This window comes from Prionailurus viverrinus, chromosome B4, assembly GCF_022837055.1.
Source record: "Prionailurus viverrinus isolate Anna chromosome B4, UM_Priviv_1.0, whole genome shotgun sequence".
NCBI classification, from domain to species: Eukaryota; Metazoa; Chordata; class Mammalia; order Carnivora; family Felidae; genus Prionailurus; species Prionailurus viverrinus.
The window spans coordinates 31,258,690-31,283,779 of record NC_062567.1 but is presented as its reverse complement, the minus strand read 5'-3'; the positions used below and the strand labels follow the sequence as shown (position 1 = coordinate 31,283,779).

Sequence of the window (25,090 nt, the reverse complement as noted above, 5' to 3'; positions counted from 1 at the left end):
GTATCACTTAACATCTTTCAAACATGAAATAAGGATAAGAATGCCTCCTATGCTCATCTTAAATCTTATGTAAATTTATTCAAACTTCAGGTGGGCAGAAGGCAGGCCAGCTTGTCCTTCCTTCCCAGCCAGGCACACAAGGTAACTCCAGCAGTCGGCAGGCACAGTGGGACTACACTGCCACTGTTTGGGAGAGGTGCCTTCAGCACGGCCCATTCCTTGTACTGTGCCACGTCATGAGGGCAGTGGCACTGTGCATAATGTGAGCAATTAATACTCTGTGATGAGGGCAATGGGACTCACAGCTCTGAGTGTGATACTGGCTAGTTTTATGACAGCTCAAAGACCACGGGAGAATAGCAAGTGAGGCATGGAGCATAAAAGATAGGGTGGAAAGGTCAACCCTTGCCTTTCTTCATAAGCTATTAGCTCTGAGTCTCTTTCTGAAAGGCCTTGATACGTTGTTTCTGGAAATCTGAGACAGGCAAACCAGTCTCCCTCCCTCTGTGAAGGAGAGGGGTGGAAAAGCATTGCCAACTATTCCTTTCCAAGCCATCACATCCATGGGAGCTTGGAGCAGTCCCCTGAATCTCACCAGGCTCCTTATGTCGTGCAAGATTCACAGTGTAAACTCAGTACTTCAAGACTCATTTTTACATTTTGTGGCTGTTCCCAGTGCCTGAATTTCTGGGTCTGGCCTTTGAAGAGGCTGGGGGAAGGGTACAGAGAAGGAATCTGTAGTGAGGCAGACCCCCTCACCCCTACTTGGACATCAGCCTAGAAACATCTTAAGTGGGAAGATCACTATGCCAGAACAAAAGACAACATAGGGAACAATTTCTCTATCCTTTTGGGAAGAGAGCGTGACCTCTCAGTTTATAGCCTCCTAGGAGATGAAGGCCACAAGAAAATATAGTCATCAAGATCAGCATTTGTAACAATCTATTGTTTGATGTAGGTCCACCTCCCCTGGACTGCACTCTCTCTGAGAGCAGGAACAGGTCTGCTTGGCTCACTGAAGTGGTGCTCGTAGTGCCTAGCACAGCCAAGAAAGGCAAGGAAGGATGCACAACCAGAGAAAGCCAGGGTAGGTTGCTACCTAAATTTACAGGTGTCAGATGATACCTCTGATGCCCCTTGGTGAAGTCCATCAGTAGGAGCAGAGCCTTTGAGTTACAATGACACCTTGCAAAAATCCTCCCTGCTGCAATTTATATCTGATCAATGATCTCAAAGCACTTACCTGAACTCCCTATCAGATGCCATCTTCTCACTGAGGCTATGGTGGGGCCTGATAGGAGGAAGTAAGACCAGCAGGCACATGGACTAGATTCTAAAAAAACAAGATTTGCTCCAGACTTCTATGAGCTGAACAGAGGTTCTGCTGTGCCAGAGAAAGGCCAATGGTGATCATCACAGTAGTGATGGTGAATACTTACTGAGCCCTGGTGAAGTGCCACGTGGCACAAGGCACTTCACGTGAATTAGGTCACTCAGTTACACAATAACTCTAGGACTCCAGGATATATTAATATCGTCATTTTTACAAATGAGGCCACCGAAGCTTAAAACGGTTGGATCATTGGTGTGAGAGGTCAGGATTCCCTCCGGTGTCCGCACCTGTCATACCGTGCCCTCTTGGATTGTTCACCAAGAACCCAAGAATTCTTCAGCCACTAGCAGCTGTCAGGGTGGCAAACCCAGGAGCAAGATCATGACCAGTCTCCTGGCTGCCTGGGTCTAACTTCAGAAAGTGGATACTGGAAATCTGGGCAGGTCCTACTGTGAATGAAGCAGGCTGCTATGTCAAACAGCACATGAAGTTCTTAGATGGTTTAAGGGAAAATAGGGAATCATGGCTTTCATTTTTAAATGAATCCACTCATAATCAGAGAGTCCACTCCTAGATCCCACCCTCTCTGACAACTGTGTAAACATTATACTGCTAAGCAGACTGCTGGAGAAGATGTATGTTGTCCAGCAATCATTACATGATGAACATTTAACCCATGCTAAAAGCAGTATCCTGCTCAGCAATGGCTCACATTACTGCCTCCACTGGAGAAGGGATAAGGGAGAAGAGAGGGAACGGTCAGGAATTTCCACTTATGTTGGTGAGTCTTGAAGGAGGGGCTTTTCCTTGTTGTGTTACTCTGATGGAGAGCAAAGCCCCTTTGGGCTGGCCTGTCATCGACTTTTGGGGAGTCCTCTGTAACCTGGTTGTCCCATCTGGATGGAAAGGATACCTGTTTGCTCTAGTGCTAATTTGTTCTTTAGAGCCAGCAATGTGCAAACAGTTGAGGACTTCAGCAGATGGGTACTGCACAAGCCATCTTCATTGCCTGGGGCAAAGTTTTCCAGACAGGCAATCAGGGAAAAACAAAACTAAAACCATAAAGCCAGTTTTCTTTTGTCTTCAGGCACCTGTTCTGTTCCAGAGAAAAGTAAAAGTACTATTTCCAGGGTCTCCTTTGGAAGATGCTTCCCCTCCCCCTCCCCCAATCCAAGGAAGGATCAAGGAGCTAATTAGGTCTGGGCCAATAGTCTCTGTGCAAACTAAACCACAAAGCAGCTAAGACTCACCTAGGGGGTTTGTTAACAAACAGGTATTCCTGGTCTCCACCCCAAGCCCACTAAATCAGCTGCTCCAGGGGAGGGTCCAGGAATTACGTTTTTACCACATGTCCCAGGTGGCACTTATTATCAGGGAAATTTAGAGCAGCCATCCTTGGTCTTTAGACCACAGCATTACCTGGGAACTTTTTAGAAATGCAAATCTTGGGTTCTACCCCAAATGACTGAATAAAAAACAGCCCAGCAATCTTTGGCTTAACAAGCCCTCTGGGTGGTTCTGATGCCAGCAAAGTTTGATCAGCACCGCCCTAGGGCCAAGCCAAACCCAACTTGTGGCACTTAAACCAGCCGTTTAAGGAACCCAATACAAGAATCACTGGCCCTGCCCCTCCTCATGAGGGATACCCTGTATTGTGCTTAGAGCTACAATGCACTACGGTGGTGACAGTAGGGGTGGCAATGATTTAGTGCTCCCTGGGCACCATGAACTGTGTCAGTTGTTTTATTTGATTTCATCCTCATAACAAACCAATGAGGTGCAGTGTTCTTTGCAGATGAGGAAACCGAGGCACAGAGAGGCCAAGAAATGTGGCCATAACTACTATGTGGTAGAACAAGGCTTCAAGTACAGGTCTGTTTGACTCCGATGTCATGCTCTGAATTATGATACTGCAATGCTCCCCCAAGCAGACGATGAAGTTAAGAGTTCTTTAAACTTGTCAAAAGTGAGTTCCTGGATTGGACCAGTGAATTCCTTAGAACAGTCATTCCTCATCTTCAAGGAAGGTCTGAGGGCTGAGAATGCACCTAACTTTGCTTGGTGCTGTAGGGAAGATGGAGAAAATACATGATACACTGTCTGCATCTGATCACTGCCCTCAGGGAAATAAGACAAAATCTGTGGCTCCTCCCTCTGAGCAATTCGGTTTAAGAGACCGTTTTTTCACTCTGCAAAGAGCTAATGCCACTTGTTGTTGTCGAGTTTGAGACACAGGCACCATTTGGGGCACCTGGCTGGCTCAGTTGGAAGAGCATGTGACTCTTGGTCTCGAGGTCATGAGTTTGAGCCCCATGCTATGTGTAGAGATTGCTTAAGTAATAAATAAATAAACTTAAAAAAAAAAAAGAGGCAGACACCATTTGATGCAGACTGATTTCATATTCTTCTATCCTGCCCTTCCTATTGCACCCTGCTACATGTGCCACGGCGTAGCCTTCCTGAAATGTCCTTGCTACATACTGCTGCCTCGTTCCCTGTTAGTTTACAAATCACAGTGGAGGAAAAATCACAATGGCAGAAAAGCTGGCTGACCACACTCACCCTGAGGCTAAGCTATTAGGTCTGCAGAGAGTGGGCTCTCCCTCATCGACACAGAGCAGGAACACATGCTCTGTGGATGTTCTGCGTAGAGATGTAGTTGTGTGTGTATGTGGTGTGTGTGTATGTGTGTATGTGGTGATGGCTTCTGAAATGCAGGTACCCAGGGGGAGGCTGCCCAACAATGCACAGAAATGCTATCTCTGAGGCCAGCCCAAGAAGCAGTTGATCCAAAGTATGTGTGAGGTGGTGGAATGCAGCTGTAAGTAGCTCTGCCCAGCAGACACCCTAAGAACATTCCTGGAACTTAAAAAAAAAAAAAAAAAAAAAAAAAAAAGCACTGCTTTCTTTAACTGCACACATTCCCTTCCTTACTCATGGCAACAAAGAAGCATCCCGCTGGTGTCTCAATGATAAGGCAAAGCCTCCACTAGTCTGGGAGACAGAGTAAGGGCTCCCCAGAAGCCCTGCAGGACAGTCTGACCAATAGTGACTTTACTCCAGCTTTTATCTTATTCCCTTTCCATGTCCTTGATAATCTTCATGGAGCATTCTGAGTTCTGTACTGACCCTGGTAGACCTGGGCCATAGTGAAAACGAGGCCCTGGGGTTAAGACAGTGGACTCAGGCAGTTCTGTGGGGGCTGGAGGGCACATGTCCTCCTCAGGCATCATTCAGTTACACTTAATTAAAACATCGGGATGGCCAAGCACAAAATCACCGGAGGAAGTCTGGAGAGGTGATGTGGCTTCCCCAAGACTGCAGGGTGAACTGGTGTCCTCACAGAAGCCCCTAATTCCAACCCTGAAGCTTCTTCTACTGAACCACCTGCCCCTCAACAGCACACTGCTTTAGGTTTCTGTTGTTCCCATGTGGAAGTCCTTTCTCTTCCAGTAAATTTGCAAACAACACCTGAGGGCAGGACCTGGGACTATTATTTATTTTTTTTCCTGTTACCTTTTCAATGAAAGACAAAGTGTTAAGGCCATGGTAGGTGTTCAAGAACTACCTGGGGCGCCTGGGTGGCGCAGTCGGTTAAGCGTCCGACTTCAGCCAGGTCACGATCTCGCGGTCCGTGAGTTCGAGCCCCGCGTCAGGCTCTGGGCTGATGGCTTGGAGCCTGGAGCCTGTTTCCGATTCTGTGTCTCCCTCTCTCTCTGCCCCTCCCCCGTTCATGCTCTGTCTCTCTCTGTCCCAAAAATAAATTTAAAAAAAGTTGAAAAAAAAAATTAAAAAAAAAAAGAACTACTTACTGAATTTCTGCATTAAGTCTGGTGGGTTGTGTTCTTACCAGCTAACAAGATGACGAGAGGGAACTGCATGGAAAGGGGGAGATCAGCAGGGAGAACAGGAAGAATCCTGGACTGGGATCCAGGAAACCTGAGTTTGAACCTTAGTCAATCCTTGATCCTAATATTAGTCCCCATGTGTTTCCTTAACCACAGAGTGGTAAGATAAACGTTCTTGTCTACTTTGCAGGATTCCTGTGAGGATGACCAAGTGAGGTGATGGATACAGAAGTCCTTTGTAAATACTCCAGCGCCATGCAAAGTAGTAGTAAAGGCAACCACCATCGACATGCACTTACATGTGCCACATACTGTTTTAAACCCTTTATACTATTTAATCCTCACACCAATTCTGTGAGGAAAGTACTCGTATTGCCTTCATTTCACAGATGAGGGAACAGAGGCATAGGGAGGTTGCTTAACTTGCCTAGTGTCACACAGCTGGTAGGTGGCACCGATAGTCTGGCTCAGATCCCATGCCGAGGGCAGGGTGCTGCCTCTCCCCACAAGCAGGACAGTATATTCATCTGGGGAAGAGGCTGCTAGGGCAAGCCATGGGCATGTTGCAGCACACGAGAAAGCGGGGCCGGAGCTCCCGCGCACAGGCTGACCTGCTGGCCACGTCCTCCTCTGCGCCTTTGTCCAGCACGCTGCTCAGGTTGTGCTCAGCCTGCGTCTCCTCGGGCACCTCCTCCAGCTCCTCTGCCTGTTTCACAGACAGGCGGTAGTTCTCCAGCTCAATCCTTTCAGGAGTACCCCTGAGTCTCTTAGCAATGCTAGGCTCTTCCAGGCCATTCACACTTGAACCTGCAAAACAAGCAAAGCAGCAAAGTTCTAGGACAAGTGAAGGGAAATGAATACATGCGGTGGGGGACAGAGAAAGTGCACGGAGGGAGGGGGCACTGACAAGGATATCTAAGCGACCAAGGGAGCCACCACTCATTTCAGTGAAAGGAGGGACAGGCCCTCCATGAAGGCCAGGGACCCAGACAAGGGACAGCCTGAAAGTCAGTAAGGTCACAGAGGCCAGGAAAGGACTGTGGGCTGGGAGTGGCAGCCCTTCCCTGAGCAGGAGAAACAAAAGTCAGCCCCTAAAGGGGGGGCGCAGGCTCAGTCTCCTCTGTCATCCCTGAACCCAAGCCCAGTGGAGGGAAGAGGTGGTGGTGACTGTGGGGGAGGGGGTAAAAAGGACTTGGGCTAGACGCTAAGGAAGCGCTTTTCACTGATCCAGCCCCTCTAAAGTAGCTTTCATGGAGAAGGTGAGTCTTGCCAGCTGCCCCCAACCCTAATGATCCAGGACCCAGTCAAGGCTCATGCCCTGCATCTGGCCAACCTGCAGAGGTGTCCAGGCCAGCTGCCTGCAGGACCTCTCACACTATGGAAGTGTCTGTCCTGTCATGATTAGATTCATGGTAAACATTTCCTATTTAACAAGAACACATAGGTGATGCTGTGCCCCTTCTGCTGCACAGTTAGGAGGAATATTGTCAGGTTGCCTCATTCTTGGTGATACCAGCTTGACTGCTTGGGTATGGTGGTGCCCAACCATTTTTCTGCTGTAAAGAGAGGATTTCCCCCTTTGTAATTAATGAGTAATCCATGGGGTCATAATGTAGAAACCATGGGACTATCCTGTTCCACTATACTTTCATCCAGTGGTTTTTGTACCAATCCATTGATGAGTGGTGATTTAAAAATTTTTATCATTCCTTCTCCACTGTCATTCTTTGTAAAGAACTTTTCCCATTTCTCTGAGTACCACCATGACTCATGGATTTTGAAAAACTTAAATGTTGTATTTGACTACTATGTTTTCTTACTCTCCTTTAACCTAGAAGTTTCCCTGTTTCCCCATTATTATTCTTTTTCATGTACCTTTTTATCTCAAATTTGGTCAGAAGAAGCCCACCATATTTATTCTTTAATGTCTTCACTGTAATGTGAAGCTTAGAGTCAGACAATGTCTGTAAGCTTAGAGTCAGACAAATCCAGGCTAGACACCTGACTCCATGAGTGACAAGCTGAAGGATCTCAGGAAAATTATGTAACTACTGAGAGTGCATTTTCTGATCTATAAATGAGGACAACCCTCAGCTCCTATGATTATTATGAATGTGGAATGAAATTATATACATATATATACACACAAGTATGTGTACATATGCCAAACCTGTGTGCACTCCAAACCTATTGTCTTCCTCTTCTGTTTAAACCCAGCACATGGGCAGGATTCAGCAAATATGAGTTAAGTGATGTAACTGATGCCCAGTAACATTCTTAGCACCAGTTTGTGTTGTATCCATTTGCTCTGTTTTATGAACAACAGTTACTTGACAAAGATGGGAAGGGAATTCTGGGCAGAGGGAACAGCAATAGCTAAGGTACACTGACATGCAATGGCAGCTTGGTATTACTAGACTTTCTGGTGGCAGTGTACTTGAAATGGTAGTGAAGAGAAAGAGACTGGGGTGAGAACAGAGCATGCACGGCCTTCGGTGCCATTCTAAGATCTAAGAGATAACACTGGGTTTTGGTAGGCAACATCATACCAACCCAGTGTTGAGTGACAGGTGGCTTATCAGGTGAAGGCCAGAACCTCTGTAATGAAGGACTAAAGTAAAGGGGTAGGAATATTGAATTAGTAATATCTGTGACATAACAGGTGTGCAGAAAATCTTCTGGAAGACTGGCACTTTTGTTGTGTACAATGTTCTCAACCTCTCTGTAATATCATTAGAAAGAACATTTTATGAATCCGGGTAGTCACAGAATAAAGTCTGAGTGCATCTATTGGATTATCAGGTTCTTCCACCAAATAGCATCTTTCAAATTTACTAGAGAATCTTTACTGAAAAGCAAAACCCAGGGCACGTTCATCTATAAATTCAGGTAAATGTCTAATGATGGAGTCAGAGCATGAATCCTTGGGCTCACTAGGGCCCTGTGCAACGCCCACCTGTCCTAGTCTTTGCAACTCCAGTTGGGGCATTTTATACATCCCTGGCCCATTGCCCAAAGTATAAGCTATAATGCTGGATCAAAGCATCTGGATGATTAGGAAATATGTGGGCTTCAGGTAATAGAAAAAAGAGACAGGGAGCACAGCAGGTGGATGCTGCCTTAGCATCCTTCAAACCAACCCCCCTATCCCTGGCCCCTGGAGTGCACAGGCTCCAACTGCACTGGTTCATCATTTCCAAACATCAGTCTTCCTGTCCTCTGTTGCTCCTTCCCTTCATCAAAACCCAACATGATAAACATGGGAAGGCTAAGGATCCCCTGACTATAATATCATCTGATTCTTTCCTTCTCATCATGTATTTTTGACAAATGTCCTTAAAACAGAATGCAGACAAGAAAGTGAAATACATGTGAAGCCACTACCCAAGTATAAAGTTTTGGGGAACTCCATAGATAGAGAATAAAAATCAGTATTTCTTTTAGCTAGGGAACAAAAAAATAGAATAAGAACTACCACTTCAGGGAAACAAACAACCAACACTCATCAATTCAGATCCAAGCAATTTCAAGGTAGAGTGAACAAACACACTCATGCAGAGAAACACTCAATACGTGATATCTGTTTTTAGTGGGTAAAAACCATACTCTGTGCCAGAAATTCTACCAGAACCTTGAGCAACAAAGCAGACTAAAACACTCTCTACTCTTAAAGATCTGTGGGCTAGTCACAGAAGAGACAGTCCTGCCCAGGAATCATTTCAGTATGATGTGTCAAGTATCATGGCTTATGCATGCATGTGGTGCTATGTGCATACATAAAAGGGCAACTCTACCCAGAGAAGTCAAGAAGATGTTCTGGAGGAATATGGAGGTTGCCTAGCCAGCTTTAAAAAAAAATTCCGTAAGGGGCGCCTGGGTGGCTTAGTCGGTTAAGCGTCTGACTTCAGCTCAGGTCATGATCTCGCAGTTTGTGAGTTAGAGCCCCGTGTTGGACTCTGTACTGACAGCTCAGAGCCTGGAGCCTGCTTCAGATTCTGTGTCTCCCTCTCTCTCTCTCTGCTCCTCCCCCACTCACACTCTGTCTCTCTCTCTCAAAAATAAGTAACATTAAAAAAAGAATTTTGTAAGGGAGGTAATAGCTGGAAATGAGGTATCTGAAATTCAATTCAGAGACATTAAGCAACCTGCCCAAGGTCACACAGCCAGTGAGCAGTGCAGCCAAGATTTGAATCCAAGGAGGACAGCATTACTTCAGAAGACTACCATGGCTGTCCCTAGGCCTATGATGTGAAGAAAAGAAAAGGAAGGAGTGTTTCCACAGAGTCCTAGTCTGCTTTCCCCCTTGGGACTCTTCACCATTCTCTCCTCCCCACTACAGTTTTCAAGAGGAAGGGCACAGAACTTCATGAGAGCATCTTAGAGCACAGAATCTGGCATTTGGAAGGACATTCCATCCTCCTTGAAGAATTTCTATAAGCTCTGGAGTCCTCAAAATGCTATGGGGAATTAAAAAAAAAAAAATCAACAAAATTAGCATGGTTGGTTCTCTGTGCTAAAGCAAGGGGCTCTCTTCTAGATTAACCAGATGGGGATGATAAACTAAGATCTCAAAGGAAGTAACAGTGGAGGAGACCTGGGCAGTGGCTATAACACTGTGACAAACACAGAACTTCTCCCTCATCCCCTGGATCCTCCCTCTCTCAACAACAGAAGAGCTCGAGGGAGCAAAGACTGTAGGAGAGCAGATGTAAAAATAGCTGACAGATGCTGGTTTGGCAAGTCACTGTGTAACCAGTGGGGTCAGGCTGGCTGGCCCAGGCCCACCTGGCCTCTCCACTTCACATGCCTCAGTGCAAGAGCAACTATACCAGGGACTTTCCAGCTAAAAGTGGATGAGAGATTTGGAATAATTTCTAAGGCTGAGTCTTCACTAAGTCAGGGCAGGCAGATCTCGGGTCATTGGAGGCCAATTCCAGCTTCACACATACCAAAAGGAAACAGCTCCCAGAATCTGGGTCACATCCTAAATAGGAAAAAGGCACTGGGCCTGACCTAACGGCTCTGTTTTGGAACAGTCACTGCCTGCATGAGCTCCATACATCATCCTGAAAGAAATATTTTTCCTAACAGGACAACCTGCTCTCAGCTGATGTGCCACAGCTGCCAAAAGCCTTTATTTGTGTCTGTCTGATTCCTGAAGGGACACGAGGGATGTACATGACACTCTCGAGGCGGGCCTTCCCAGTCCTCAGCAGGCAGCAGTGCCATTCTCCCCTTTCCTCCTGCAGTGGCAGCAATGCCCTATTACGAGGTGGAGCCAGATGCATAGGACACTGCAGGACTTTGGGCAACTGTGAAGGGTATCACCTAAGAGACTGGAGCAACTGAGGGGATGCTCTCCTTCTGCCCATATTCACTTCTGGCCTGTTTCCCCATTCCTTTTCCTTTCCTATAAGCTTGGGAAAGCTTGAATGAAATCTGAAAGTCTAAAAAGGACTTAGGAAAGGCACAGTAAATTGAGATTGATAATTGATTTTCATCATATTCCCCATATTTAGAAGTAGAATGGATGCTACGGTTCATTCATTCAAGCATACACTCAACAAATATTTATTGAAAAGCTACTTCTAGCCAGGCACTGTGCTAGGTGTTCAGGCACACCAGCGGACAACACGGGCAAGATCTCTGCCCTTGGGGAGCCTGCACTCTGATGGACTATGGGTGTCACATATCTGTTAAGAGAAACCAATGATTCAAGGTGTCAAAAGGTTTCAACTGTGGTCATGTCCTAATAAAATGGCCCTGTGATTTGCAATGATTAGTATCATTTGAGGAAAAAAGTACTCTTGCCATTTTGATATACAGAGATTTTTCTCTTAAGGATGCTCTCTCTTATCAAAAGTTACTGGATATTTTTGTTGCAACTTCTTTTTTTAAAGAAGGTCAACTAATTTCAGATGGCCTTCTCACACATTCATCCAAAGCCTTGCCTGTCCACAATCCTGCACAAAGGAAAGCACCAAGTCATGAATTAGGTCTGAGCTATAAGGTCTCAAGGAGGTGTTAAGGAAAATAAAGTTTCCTGAAGAAAATTACCAGGCTGGCAGTACAAATCTAAATTCGTGGACCCAGTGCAAAATCTGTCACAGTGACTTTTATGTTACCTGATTGTTCACTGGTCTCAGAAACATTCACAAAATCACCCTGGGAGATTAGGGTGTCCCTCCTCACACAGAACCCCAACCCTTATAAGGCTACAGGGGGAATTTGTGTCTTAATTTTGTTTTCTCCCTGCTCTTGTTGTAAATGATACAGAAACTACACTCTCTCACATTTCCTCATATACTGGGAAATAAGGATGAAACCATCTGAAGTGGTGGCTGGTCTAAAATAGAACCACCGTCCAGCCCAGAGAGTTTCTCTCTGTGGGACAAAGCCTGGGTCGCGGGCCCTGCTTCCTTTTGGAATGTATTAGGCTGCATCTGGACCCCAATGACTTGAGCAGGGCTGGTCATAACACAGTAAATAATCACCGTGGGTATTAATCCACTCTTTCCATCATGCTTTGAGCTCAAGTTCCCATATGAGTTGTTGGCTTAGTAGCCTGAAAAGCAGGCAGAGCACATACCATGCAAATTGAGTGCCATTTTGGCTTTCACCTGCCTTAGGGACTTCCTCACTGCTCTAGTCAAGCTGGACAATGTGATCTGGTATCTGTGGGAGAAGGACTTTGGCCTGTGTTTAGGATTAGGATGTCACTCCCAGCCTAGAACCCAATCTAGGGATTAAAGATTTATTAGGGCTAGATAAAAGGCCCTACAGTTTGTAAAAGGCCTTTCTTTGCTTATTATAAGGTGCCTGGGACCACAAATTTGGGCTCTCCCCCTCTTTAGCTCCTCAGTTCATTTGCCTTAGTAGACTCTGCTTGACTAGGCTCACATTTTTACACCTTTTACAGAGATTTCTCATTCTCTGCACTAAGCACTTTGCAAGCATTGCAGCTGTACATGGAAAAGGACCCTCTTGCTTTGGAGACCAAAGAAAGAAGTTTCCAAGCCACTGTTAGGGCTAGGTGGCTTTTGCCCCTCTACCATCTAGCCCCCAAGAGACTCTACTATGGCTTCCTACTAGCAAAGAATCTGCTTCTGAAGCAGGTGATGAAGGAATAAAGACAACTACCTGTGTCAGGCACCGTGACAGGTATGCTACACACACTGGCCAGTGACTGTCACAACACTCTTGTCAAAACTATTATTACTATTATTACACTGAGGGTCCTGAGTCTCTGTGATGTTAAGTAATATGTCCAAAGGTTCAAATAAGGCAGATCCAAGACTAAACCCAGGGCTGTGTTACTCTGCAGCTTGGGCTCCTTCCATTAAACTATGTAGGGTAGAATTGTTAACAGCCCCTTACTCATGAACTATTTATTCTTCAATTGGGGTAACTGTATTTTTATGTGGGCACAGAGAAAAGTAGGTTATGTGGATTCAAGGGGAAGCTCTGTTGCTCTGGAGACATTTAATTACCAAGAGTTGAGAAATTCTGTGCTAAATATTACATGACAGAAGCCAAGAAGGGAAAAACCCAACAGGGACCAAATCAGAACAGTGTCAGAAAATAAAACACCTGCATGGGAACGGGGGCTCATGCAGACTGGAATGCTGTCTCTCAGGAATGCCGAGGGCACTTGCCCTCCCTTCATCAGGGTACTGAGGGGCCCTTTCTCCACCACAGCTCTTTGCTCTTCATCTGTGTGATTCCATGGAACTTTTACCCTTAAGTCTGTTTTCTTTTTTAAAAAAAATTTTTTTTTTCAACGTTTATTTATTTTTGGGACAGAGAGAGACAGAGCATGAACGGGGGAGGGGCAGAGAGAGAGGGAGACACAGAATCGGAAACAGGTTCCAGGCTCTGAGCCATCAGCCCAGAGCCCGACGCGGGGCTCGAACTCACAGACCGCGAGATCGTGACCTGGCTGAAGTCGGACGCTTAACCGACTGCGCCACCCAGGCGCCCCCCTTAAGTCTGTTTTCTAATGTTAAATTATTCTTCCTGTTATTATTACAGTATCTCCCAAAGGTGCCTTTTGGCAGATGGAAGTCCTGGTACACGTCATTATATGTGGCCAAGGCAAAAAGGTTTGTTTTAAGGTATATACCTGACTCTTCCTTACAAAAATTCTTACCAGTGCATCATATAGCTCTCTTGATAATATATTTTTCATGTGTTGTACTGTCTCACAGATAAAACTCAACTTGATCCTTAATAGTCAACTGGGTCACCTTACTAAAATAGCTACCTCTTTGGTGTTGGAAGTTGTGAGCATTTCTAAAGCACAGGGGTCTGGTTGTGTTTTCTCTTAAGTCTCATGAGAGCTGTGCTCTAGCTAATATTCTACCTTCCTTATCTGGCTGTCCACTTTCACATACCTGAGGGTGAAATATCAGAAGGGGGTAACTGTTGTGCAATGGGCCTTGAGCAAACTATTTTCACGTATTAGTTTATGTATATGCCTCACCACCCAGGAGATTCTGTACATTTAACTATATATAATCCATCAAATCAATCCAATGTGGAGCTGATCTCCGAAATCATAAAAGGCAGGTAAAGAGAAGATGATTCAACAAGGTAAGTCAAGACCATCCCTTCTCTTCTACTTCTGCCTATTGCTACCTAATTCTGCCTACTGGATCCACCTCTGTCCTCTTGAAGGGCTCTTTCATGCATCTATCTCCTGTTCATGGGGCTGAATGTACCCCCAAACCAGAGGCTCTCCTAGGGAGTGGAATTATTCCAGTCATCTTTGTGTTTCTGGTGCCGACTGTTGTGTCAATAATGTGTTTTGAATAAATGACCAAGGTAAAAGTTCTAACCCTGTATCTAAACTAGAATATCAATTCACTATAATTTTAAGAAGTTAGTTGAACATACTATGGTCTCAGTTTCCTCATCTTAAATTTTTTTTTAACATCCATTTATTATTGAGAGACAGAGAGAGACAGAGCATGAGCATGGGAGGGGCAGAGAGAGGAGGAGACATAGAATCTGAGCTGTCAGCACAGAGCCTGACGCAGGGCTCAAACTCACAAACTGCAAGATCGTGACCTGAGCTGAAGTAGGATGCTTAACTGACTGAGCCACCCAGGCACCCCTCAGTTTCCTCATCTTAATGCAGAAACTTTAAGGCCTCTGTGGAGAGCCCGGAGAACAAATGGGAGATACCACCCTGTGAAAAGGGTAAGTGTACCAAGACAGCAACTGTTCCCTTAGCACCTGGGAAAGAGAAATTCCTATGAAGTTGCCAAGGTCTTAGAAGACCTTGCATTAAGACTCTGAAAAGAGACTATCTCAAATAATCTGATGTCCAAAAGTAATGACTTCATTCATTTCACAGTAGAGAGTGGGTTAGTTCTAGCAGCAGCTTAGAACTGCTTCTAGTAAGACCAGACCCAATAACAGGCCAAAAAAGAGAGGTGCAAAGGCAGAGAAGTCTGCATGCAAGGCACTCCAAGCTGATGCGCTTTTCTCAAGATGCCAGGTTTAAATTCCAATCCCTCCTACTCTACTCCAGAGCAGAGTGCCAGTGGCACTTCAGTCAAGAGTGTATCCAAACCTGGCTCTCAGGTGGCTGACACATGGCCAGTTGCTCAGCCAAGAAAGTGATTTTCAACTTCTCAGGGCTTTACCCATAATCAGACTATCAATAAGGACAAACCCACATCCCCATGAAAGCCTCTTCGAAATAGGTTCTCTCTTAAAGACACAAAATCTCAAACAGCCATCCCTTATCTAGCCAAAGATATATTTTTGGAAAGGAACTAAAATCCCGTCCAGCAATGTCTACAACTACCACTTGATACTCATATTTACAACGGTTACATCTTTGTTTTCATCTGTTAGAAGGTCATGGAGACTGCCCTGGAGAAGAAACAACAGTGCTGGGGACAGAGGCTCTAGAAGGCTGATGGAATGGGGCACACTGACCTGGACTCGGAGAGTCCTTGCTAACGAATGACGCTGTAGCACTGGCAACAGGTGGGGGCTACGGTCCTCTGGGCCCCCATAAAGTGCCCATCCATACACTGATTCCAAAAGAAAAAATCAGACCCTTCCCTCCTGCAAATGGGTCATGAGGTGGCACTGAGGACTACAGGGGATGGCGGTTGTGGGTCAAGCCAGCAGAGATGCAGACAGTCCCTAGGACCATGTGTAACCCTAATTCTGCCTAGGATAAGGCTAACTGACACCTGCTCAGGCCTGACTTTTGGGTTAGGTGTTAACAATTTACTTTAATGTAAACTCTATCTGTGATTGTTTTCACTTTCATTACTATGATGAAAACTCCCTAGGGTATCATGGAATTAGTATGTGATTTCACATCCCATCCATGCAGGCCGAGAAAAAAGCAATGCCAAATTTAGCCAAGCACTTGCAGAGACTTAACAATGCTTCAAAAGAGCTGGCATTCGGTGAATGCAGGCCAACTCACCCCAGACCATTCCCCTAAAGACTAAAGAGAGCCAAACCCTTCTTACTGTTCTGTTCCCCTAATCTCTCCCCCCAGTCAGATCTCCCCTTCCCCTAAACCTCTGCTGGTTAGAACATATCCCAATGGGCCTTCTTGTCCTAACCCCACAGGACACACAGACCAGAGCAGGAGACCATCAGCCAGTCAGTAGAAACAGTCCTAATTCATTTTCTCACTCCAATTATTCCAGAATTTTCTGCAATTCCTACGAATGATAATATGTGATATTCCTATAAAGCTTTTAAATAAACAAGTTTCCATACATTTTAGCTTATTTGCTTTTTACAACAACCTTATGAAATAGAGAGGAGCAGGCTCTATTTTTTTTTCATTTTATAATTTCATATGTTAGGCTCCGAGAAGGTAATGACCAAAGATGACAAGGATAATAGGCTGCAGACTTGGAACTCAAATTAGAATCTTTTGTTATCAAGATCTATGCTTGTTCCATTTAGACCCAGCCCATTTCTCTGAGGCTGTGGTCTTCCCAGAAGGGTAAGCACATTCTGAGGGTGCAGGGACAATTAATTCACTGGAAAAAACACTAGACCTTCATTCTTTACAAGTTTTTTTTTTTAATGTTTATTTTTGAGAGAGAGAGAAGCAGAGTGTGAGCAGGGGAGGGGCAGAGAGAGAGGGAGACACAGAATCCGAAGCAGGCTCCAGGCTCTGAGCTGTCAGTGCAGAGCCTGACATGGGGCTTGAACTCACGAACCGTGAGATCATGACCTGAGTTGAAGTCAGACGCTTAACTGACTGAGCCACCCAGGCACCCCTAGACCTTCATTCTTAATTTATTTTTTACCCTGCCTTCTAAAATGTTTTGTAAATGCCCAATAGCAAATGCAATGTTAGTGGGGTACCGGCATGTACATAAGTATACATATATTTTGGAATGTAGGTGTTCATAATTTTCACAGGGGGAGGCAGAAAAACTTAGAGATACTCCTGTAAGGCTCCAACATGGTCCTGTATCACCTTCATTATTCTCACACTCTTTCCTGATCTCCTACTGGGAACAATAAAATTGAGGTTAACTGCATATCAATGTCATGCCATTTCTGACTTTTTCCCTCAGGTATGATTTGGCAATAGCTGGAGACAGTTCTGGTTGTCATAGTCTGGGGAGGGGGGTGTACTGACATCTAATGGGTAGAGGCCAGGGATATTGCCAAATATCCTACAATGCACAGGACAGTCTCCACAACAAAGAGTTATCCAGCCCAAAATGTCAACAGTGATGAGCTGGAGAAGCACTGGCCTAGAATTTTTTTTTTTTCAACGTTTATTTATTTTTGGGACAGAGAGAGACAGAGCATGAATGGGGGAGGGGCAGAGAGAGAGGGAGACACAGAATCGGAAACAGGCTCCAGGCTCCGAGCCATCAGCCCAGAGCCTGATGCGGGGCTCGAACTCATGGACCGCGAGATCGTGACCTGGCTGAAGTCGGACGCTTAACCGATGCGCCACCCAGGCGCCCTAAGCCTAGAATTTATATCAAACTATTTCTAATCTCCTACCAACAGGCCACCAGTCCACCAAATATTCTGACTGTGGCTTGACTGGACTGGGTGCATTAAGAACAAAGAGTAGTGAGCTCATGAATCTTCATCTCTGCTGCCAAGGTAAGACATCTTGACCAATGGAAATGCAATATATGAATGGCCAACTGAAAACTGCCATGCTGAACAGACAGCTCTTGGCTTGCTGCCCACAGAGAGGAAATCTAGGGAAGATGTTCAGATTGCTGAGTGAGGAGCTAGTTCTCATGCACACACTGAGCAGATGTACAAGTCGTTGCATGAGACATCGGGACTTTCATCACCCTATGGTACACCTCCACTTACAAAAGATGACCTTGCTCACCCTCAGCAATGCCACTCAAGGACAACTTACCCATACCCCCATACTGTCCACACTTATCTTACGTGTGAGCCCCACGATTAGGCCAAAGTAGGAATTAAAGGAGACTTCTCCTTTCACTCACTTTTAGCTAGAATAGTCTGTGACAGACACATTATGGCAGGACCTCTCAGTAAACCCAGGGAGAAAACTAGGCTTGAAGACACAATGTGGCAAAACGTATCTTCTTTCTCTTTTTCCACTTTCCAAAAACATCTTATCTGTGAGCTCTAGGAGCTCCCTATCCTGTCATGCCTTTCCAAAGCTGTGTCCAAATGTGTTCAGGACACTTCTTGAAATCAGTTCTGTGCCTGCACCAAATTTTAACCAACAGGGCAAAACCAAAATTGTTCACCCGGAATGATATGTATATTTAGTCCAAAGATTTAAAAGTCAGTCATTTGACATGTGAGTTGAGTCCAAAGTAGCCCAAACTTGTGCAGGTAAGAACATCCATGTTTCTCTGACATCACAGGTTACTCTATTCAAACTGTCGGTACAAAAGAGGCATACAATCATCTCTCTCTTCCCTCATACCCAAACTCTACCCAGGGCCAGGGCAAGGTAATTTCCTGTGAGGACTGTGAATGATAGCTGTAAAAGCAGTAAGAATGAAAATGTCAGTTCAACCATCCTGGAGCGTTTTAAAGAAGTATAATAAAATGAGATTGTAGAACCAGAGGATAAGCAAAGATTTATAAGTTAGAAGCAGTTTCACTGGGGTCCAGGGAACAACAACAATAAACACCCCCCCCCCCCCCCCCCCCGCCGCCAAACATAATTCCGTCTCCTCCAGGTTGTCAGCAAGGTATGTTCCCATTTGGAGGGACATACGCCTGTTCTGGGCTTATTCGTGCTAATACAACTTTAGGCTTGATTTTATCTGTAATGAGCAAAGACAGCTGACATGGAGAAAACAAAGGAGTCCATTTCATATTATTTACAGTCAATTCAGTGATTATTATTCTCTTCCTCAATTTTTGATGTTTCCCCCCCCTCACACCTCAGTGATAAAACCTTTCTCTCTTTAATATAGTATCTTCCCAAAGGCACACTCCTAGCCCTGGGATCACGCCCAGGAAACTGGAGGATGTATATCTCTCAGAAATAATCCAAATGCACACTCATTGATTTATATAGCACATTCACACATGTTTACAAAAATCTTATTTGCGGAGCTACACATAGTGTTTTTCCCTTTCACCAAGTACTGACAAGGTGAGGTTACAGAAAACAGATGAAGGGAAGCTGTATGGCACAGTGTGTAAACAATGCTCTTGGATCTTCTGCATGGATTCTATCCTGACTCTGTGTCGACTGTTTATGTGGCCTTGACCAAGTCTGTTCGACTTCTGTGTGCCTATTTCCTCATCTGTAATATAATACTTCCCTCACAGGCTACTGTGAGGATCACATGAATGCTATACATAAAACTCCTAGACAATGCTTAGTACATATAAGTGCTAGGTTATTATCGGTTATTATTACTACTATATGTCTTCCTACATTATTTTCTATGAGTTAGTACATAGACTATGGTAAATTAACCAGTATTCATCACATGGGGGAAACAATAGGAGTTAGCTTCAAGTTTTAATCTCTTATTTTTATTTGAGTTAAAGACTTTCGCAGAGAAGGGGCTCCCTTGATTATAAATACAGACAGCTCTCTGGTGCAATATTTTCAGCAGCATGAAGGATGATTGCTAGCTATCAGCAATAAAGCAAAGCCTTTAAGACTCTGGCTGTTAACTCCTACATACTATCAATTCCCCGTTACCCCAGATGCCCAGTGCTGCCTACTTCTACAAAGCCCTTCACTGAGATTTGGATAGCCCTGGAGCCACCTTCCCTGCACCCTGTGTCCCAATGTTACTAGGTTTTTGTACCAATGCTAATTCCCCAAGAAAGGTGAACCAGCTAAAAGACAGGGAAGTAGCTGGTTTAGAGTAATTCACATTAGAGTAACTCTAGGAGAGAATATTTACTTTTAAAAGAAGAACCTACTAACTCAAGTAAGTCTTTTGTTGGTAAAATGGTGGGAGGGAAACTTTATAGTTGGTGTCTCTGTTAGTTCTAAAAACAGAGAAACAATAAATAAGCTGTTGGGGCACTTGGGTGGCTCAGTTGGTTAAGCATCTGACTCTTGATTTTGGCTCAGGTCATGATCTCATGGTTCGTGAGTTCGAGCCCCACATCCCATGTCAGGCTCCAGGCCCTGCACTGACACTGAGGAACCTGCTTGAGATTCTCTCTCTGCCCCTCTCTACCACTTGTGCATGCATGTACTCCCACACTCTCACTCCCTCTCTCTCAAAATAAGTAAATAAACTTAAAAAAAAAAAAGAATGAATAAGCTGTTATAATCCTATTATAATCAATATCAGCTATTCACTGGTTATCAGGTTGAGCTCAGTCTAAGAAACCCCCTATGAGTTAACTTTTAGAGACAAACTCTTCTCCCTAAGGTTCCAGATAGAGTCTACTTAATCATACTTTTTAGTTTCAGGTTTGCTTTCTGAGCAGCTACCACATGTTAAGAGGATTACCCTCTCTAGAATGTACTTTCATAGTATTCCTGGCTTTATTATAACCTTGAAAGAACATGAGAACTGAATGAAAACATATTTATTTAGGCCTTTGCCAGTGAAACCGCTCTGGTTTTGTCCTATGTTTGCTGAGGAAACCAAAACTCACTGAGGTCCTGAGTTTTCTGGTGCCTTATGTCCTTGCCTGGTAGTGGTGGTCTTTAGTAACTGAACTTGGGGCCCTTACCCTTTTAGCTGAGTTCATCTTTTTCAGGGACTTGGCTTTAGTAGAGGCCCAGTAATACTAGGACACAGGGTACAGGGAAGGGAGCTTTTGAAGCTTAGAGAGGCAGAGAGCCCTGGGTGTAAAGTTCTTCTGGTAACAGGTGACTTACTATGAAATAATTACTAAAGGCCTACAATCCCAGGCAAGCACCTAAAAGAAATCAGGCTATACTATGAAACAGTGACAAAATGGAAATAATCCTGATATTTTACAAAAATACAGAATAAGGAGTTCAATCACTTAATAGGCACATTTGGAACAGTTTCATATGATTAATGTACAATCACAACAAGCTAGGTAAGAAAGAATAGAGGTGAAGAAAACATACGAGGCCAATAGAAATTCTGACTCAGTTGTAAAAATTTTTCTACTAATTATCCTAGGATGGCCCCAGGAGACTCTGTTCTATAGGAAGGCAGAGCTGGGGCCCTGGACTCCCTTTCTGTTGAAATGTGTTCTAAAACTCCCCCTTTTATGCCAATGAGGGGCCCCTGTGAGGGGTGTGAGCCTTCTTCATATTTTGGGAGCTCTCGGACTATACTTGTGCGTACAGGTTGGGAGGAAAAGAACAACATCAAAGCAAGGCAAGGTCTAGTTTAGTTAGCTTGAGTTAGGGTTTGGGTGCTGGCAGTGACTCAACCTTTTGCCCATTGTCCTTCCTGGAGGCCCATAAAAATGCCTCAGAAATAATTCAAAATGTTCATAAACTACGCAAAGCTACGTGGAAGCTGACCCACAGGAAGTAAAAAAGGAAACAGTGTGCATGTGGCTAGTGAAACCTGGAAGTAATTGAAGGAGAGTCACTTCTGCTGGAGCCCCGCCTCTCTTCTCAGGCATATGGAAGGTGTTTCTGCGCAAAAGCCTACCCCGTCCAGAATGTAAGTGTTGAAGAGACAAGGAGCAATTGTGAAGAAAGAGCTATCAGGAGCCAACACACACAGCCGAGAATTATGGGCAGTGACGAGACAGAAAGAGGAACACAGCCCCATGGCCTAACCTAGGCAGGGAGTGCCAATTTGACTTCCCTCTCATTTCATTATGACTAATCTACTTGTTGGCACTTGCTGGATGCTTGGCTGGGTGTGAGTTTCAAGGTAAGGACTGGTTTTGGAGTCTCCATGAGGTTTTGGAGCCTTGAGAAAGGGACTGCGATTCAGGGAGGATTCTTCCTGAAATCTCTGTCTGGCTGCTATATTTAAGACAGGCCCACATGGGCATTTTTCTTCTATTTGTACGTCAAGGGGGACACTTGTGGGACCTGGGTCTGACATGGCATCATTTTGCCCTATTTTTCAGTATGAAAATAGAGTGGCCCATTTTCATTGCCTGTACTGCTTCCACATCTACACCAGAGGATCCCTCATAGGGAGTATCTAAATTAGGGACATCTTCAGGGAATTTATGAGAAAAAAGAGAATGGATTTCAAGAAGTTTCAGAAAGAAACTGAGACCCAAAGGGAATTATTCAGGGTCTTCACAATGGGTGGCACGGAATCACATCAGGTGTCAACATCTTCTTGTTAGATGCCTTAGGACACTGTTCTGAACAATGTTGGCTCCCCTCCCCTTTATTACTGGGGCATGGAAAAGGCAACAGAGGCAAAGGTCAAAAATTTGAAAATTATATACATATATTTATCCTTACTGATTCTTAGTCAATTTATTAATTGTTGCTTATTGCATCCCTCACATCCTAATTCTTTTTCTCCCAGCCTTTTTCAGGCACCAGGATAGGGACTGACTCATTTCAAAGAAAGGGGAACAACAGATCATAGACTTGGAGGTGGGGGTGGGAATGAGCAGGCCAAGAGAGGCCACTCAAACTCTCTGTGGGGATAAATTCTGAACCAGCCATGCTCTGAGGATTACAAACAACGGTGTTCTGACAGAACTTTAGGCTCCCTGACAGGGCAGTCTGGTAATCTAGAATGCCAGGAGAACCCAGCACTGTGCTTCTCTACTCTGTGGGTAAACCTAAGAACTCTAGGTCCTAAGCAGACTGCTTCAGAGTAGAGGAGGCCAGGAAGGCCTTCTTAACAACAGACACCCAATTCCCTAGAGCCCAGTGGGAGCAGACTTGGTGCTGAGTGCTCCCTCACCAGCTGCCCTCTTTTGGCCCAATTTAGCACCAAAGGTGGTCTGTGCCACTGTGGTCCGTATGCCAACACTGCATAAGAGGCCATCACTGCTATGGTCACAGCAATGTGTGTGAGAAGGGCCCAGGTTCATTTCTCCAGGCTTGAGAGTGAGTGGCCAAGCAGAACTGGATATCCTAGCTTAGTGTCTAGGCCACAGCAAAGACAGAATGAGAGAGACATCAGCTGGGGAGAACAGAACAAGAACCTTCAAAGTCACCAGGAGTGAGGTCACTGTGCCTTAGGCAAAAGCCTCAAAGCCGAGGAGAGAAACATAACTACCCCAGTTCCCTATAGCAGTCTGCTAGAGTCAGGAACAGGAAAGGCAGGCACCTGGCTCTGTGTCTCCATGGCAGACATGGGCTCAGTATGTGTTTCTATCCCTCCATCTGCTCTAGTCCTCAAGTCCCTCATGCTGGCTGACTGGATGTGGGGCACAGGTGGTGTCTTTCCGCTCTTTTCTATCTGCAGCTGCTACAGAAAAAAATGTCTTCCACATCCCCCGTGAATAGAGGCCCTTCTGTTAACGACAACCTATATTTTAGGTGTAAACAGCCCATTTCCCCATTTTAATACATCTACACTCTCTCCTGATCCCACCCCAGAACTGATAGTCCTGAGGCACAATGGCTTTCAGGCCCACTCCTGAGACCTGAAAAGCTAATCCCTTTCCCACCCTCCAAACAGGAAAAAGGGAAGGAAAAGAAAAACTCAGAAACCTGAAGATTGTTTGGAATTTATTCTCTTAAATAAGAATGGTAACATTCGTTAAAAAAAAATTAAAAGCACAACACCTTAGTTTCACAGTAACGGCAAAAACAAAGTTACACAATGAAATTAAAAAACTCACAAAGAAACACACCAAAAACTCACATCACAGATTAAAAACAAGGGCAAAAATAAAGGCTTTAGGGAAGGCCAGAAGCAGACAGGTGATGCATTCCTTGGCACAGTTCGTCCTCCCTTGCTCTGGCATCTCTGTACCACTGCCATGGGAACCTGGCTTGCTGCCATCCCCCCACCTCCACCCCAAGCCGAATGGCCCAGGAAAAAGGGAACCCCTTAATTCACTGATCAGGACTTCAAGGCCATGCTGCAGCCCCTTTAGGAGGGACTGAAAACAGTCCACTGCCCGAAAGACACCAAACACCGAGACAATAGGGAAGCTACAATAACTAACCCAATGTAACTGATACACAAGCCTAGAAGCAAAACAGAGGTAAGGTGGGGGGTTTGGTCTTCTGTGGCATTTCGCAAGCAACAGAACCTCTGCTTTCCTAGTCTGCTCCCAAATCAACTTTCTGAGGTTGGGAGTGTGTGCTGCTCATTTTCTGAGACATCCACGCCCCGCCCACCCCCCCCAAGTCTCCACCTCCACAGGTGTGCTGGTTGCTCTATTCCCGTAAATCCTGACCCTAACTCTAACCCAGGCCAGTGGCATGGTTCCCCAGTGTAAAAAAGCTCCCTTGATTTCCAGAACCAAGGAACAAGAAGCTTCAGAAACAGCTTCATTATTATTATTATTAGTTAGGACACAATATATAACTATCTACTTGTATATATGAAATTAAATCTACATAAATATACATGTGTATGTGTATAAATATTTACACATCACCATCAAACTAAGACTTGTGGGGGAGGGCTGGGGAGTTCAGCTGGACTGTAAGATTCTCTTTGCTCTACTAAGAAGTTACCCAGAAACGCCTACAAGGGAAGGGAGCCTGGGAAGCAGTGAGATTTCCTAACTTTGTCTTGACAGGCAGGAACCCCAGGAGTGCATGGAATCCCTCATACTGCATGGCTATTCTAGCCGGTGTGGGAAGTGCCTGCATTTCCTAATGGCCCATGTGGCATCCAAACTATGGAATTTAATGGTGATCATGCAAGGGTTGTCTAGGGACAGGGAGCAGGCACCCGCCACTTGCAATCTGCTAGGCAGCTTTTAAAATTAACACTATCTTTTCCATCCCATCTCTGTGGCCTGTACTAGAAGAAAAAAGCTCTTCTCTTACCTTATGATTCCCATAGCCTTTATGATTCATTTTTGATTGTCTTCTATATGCTATACGAACTATAAAGGGAATTCCTCTCACAAAGAAAGGATCCAAATAACCTGCAGTTGAGGGTCTTGTATTCAAGGGGAAGATAACTCATTTAGGGTTTTTCTTTCTCTACCTGTTGTTGTCCCACTTTTTCTTAAAGTCAGGGCAGGTGCTAGGAGGCCAGGGTAAGAAAATCTGTGCCAGGTCCACTAATCTATTCAGTGTAAGAAGCTTAGAAACAAAGCATTTACAGATGTGGGGAACAGAAAAGAGGGTTTCTATGTTAAAAGCACATTATAAACAACAGCACTGTAAACAATGTCCTCCTCCAAACACTAAATTAGCAGCAGTTACAGGTTAGGTTACCAGAGAAAGACAACACTGCAAAGCAGGCTGAAAGCAGGTTCTCTTAACTTGTGGGTGGTTTGGTTTTTTGGCAACGGCAGTAATTTTGGCATAACGGGAAAAGAACATAAGGGAAAAGAGGGTAATGCCACATATACAGAGGTGGCACAGGGCAAA

The 25,090-nt window shown here is 44.8% G+C and overlaps 1 protein-coding gene across 18 annotated transcripts in view; it reads right to left on the bottom strand.

The window, feature by feature from the left end:
• MICAL3 (microtubule associated monooxygenase, calponin and LIM domain containing 3) overlaps positions 1-25,090 on the bottom strand; it is a 224,778-nt gene that overhangs the window by 44,219 nt on the left and 155,469 nt on the right. For 17 of the 18 annotated variants that reach the window (XR_007153765.1, XR_007153766.1, XM_047865310.1 and 14 more), the window contains one exon: positions 5,793-5,988. Coding sequence is in view for 15 of the 18 variants with exons in the window: in XM_047865310.1 (XP_047721266.1) it covers positions 5,793-5,988 (196 nt within the window). In the remaining 3 variants the exon portion in view is untranslated. Of the gene's footprint in view, positions 1-5,792; positions 5,989-8,873; positions 8,885-25,090 lie in introns of those variants that run through there. The other variant, XR_007153767.1, reaches the window with a different exon arrangement.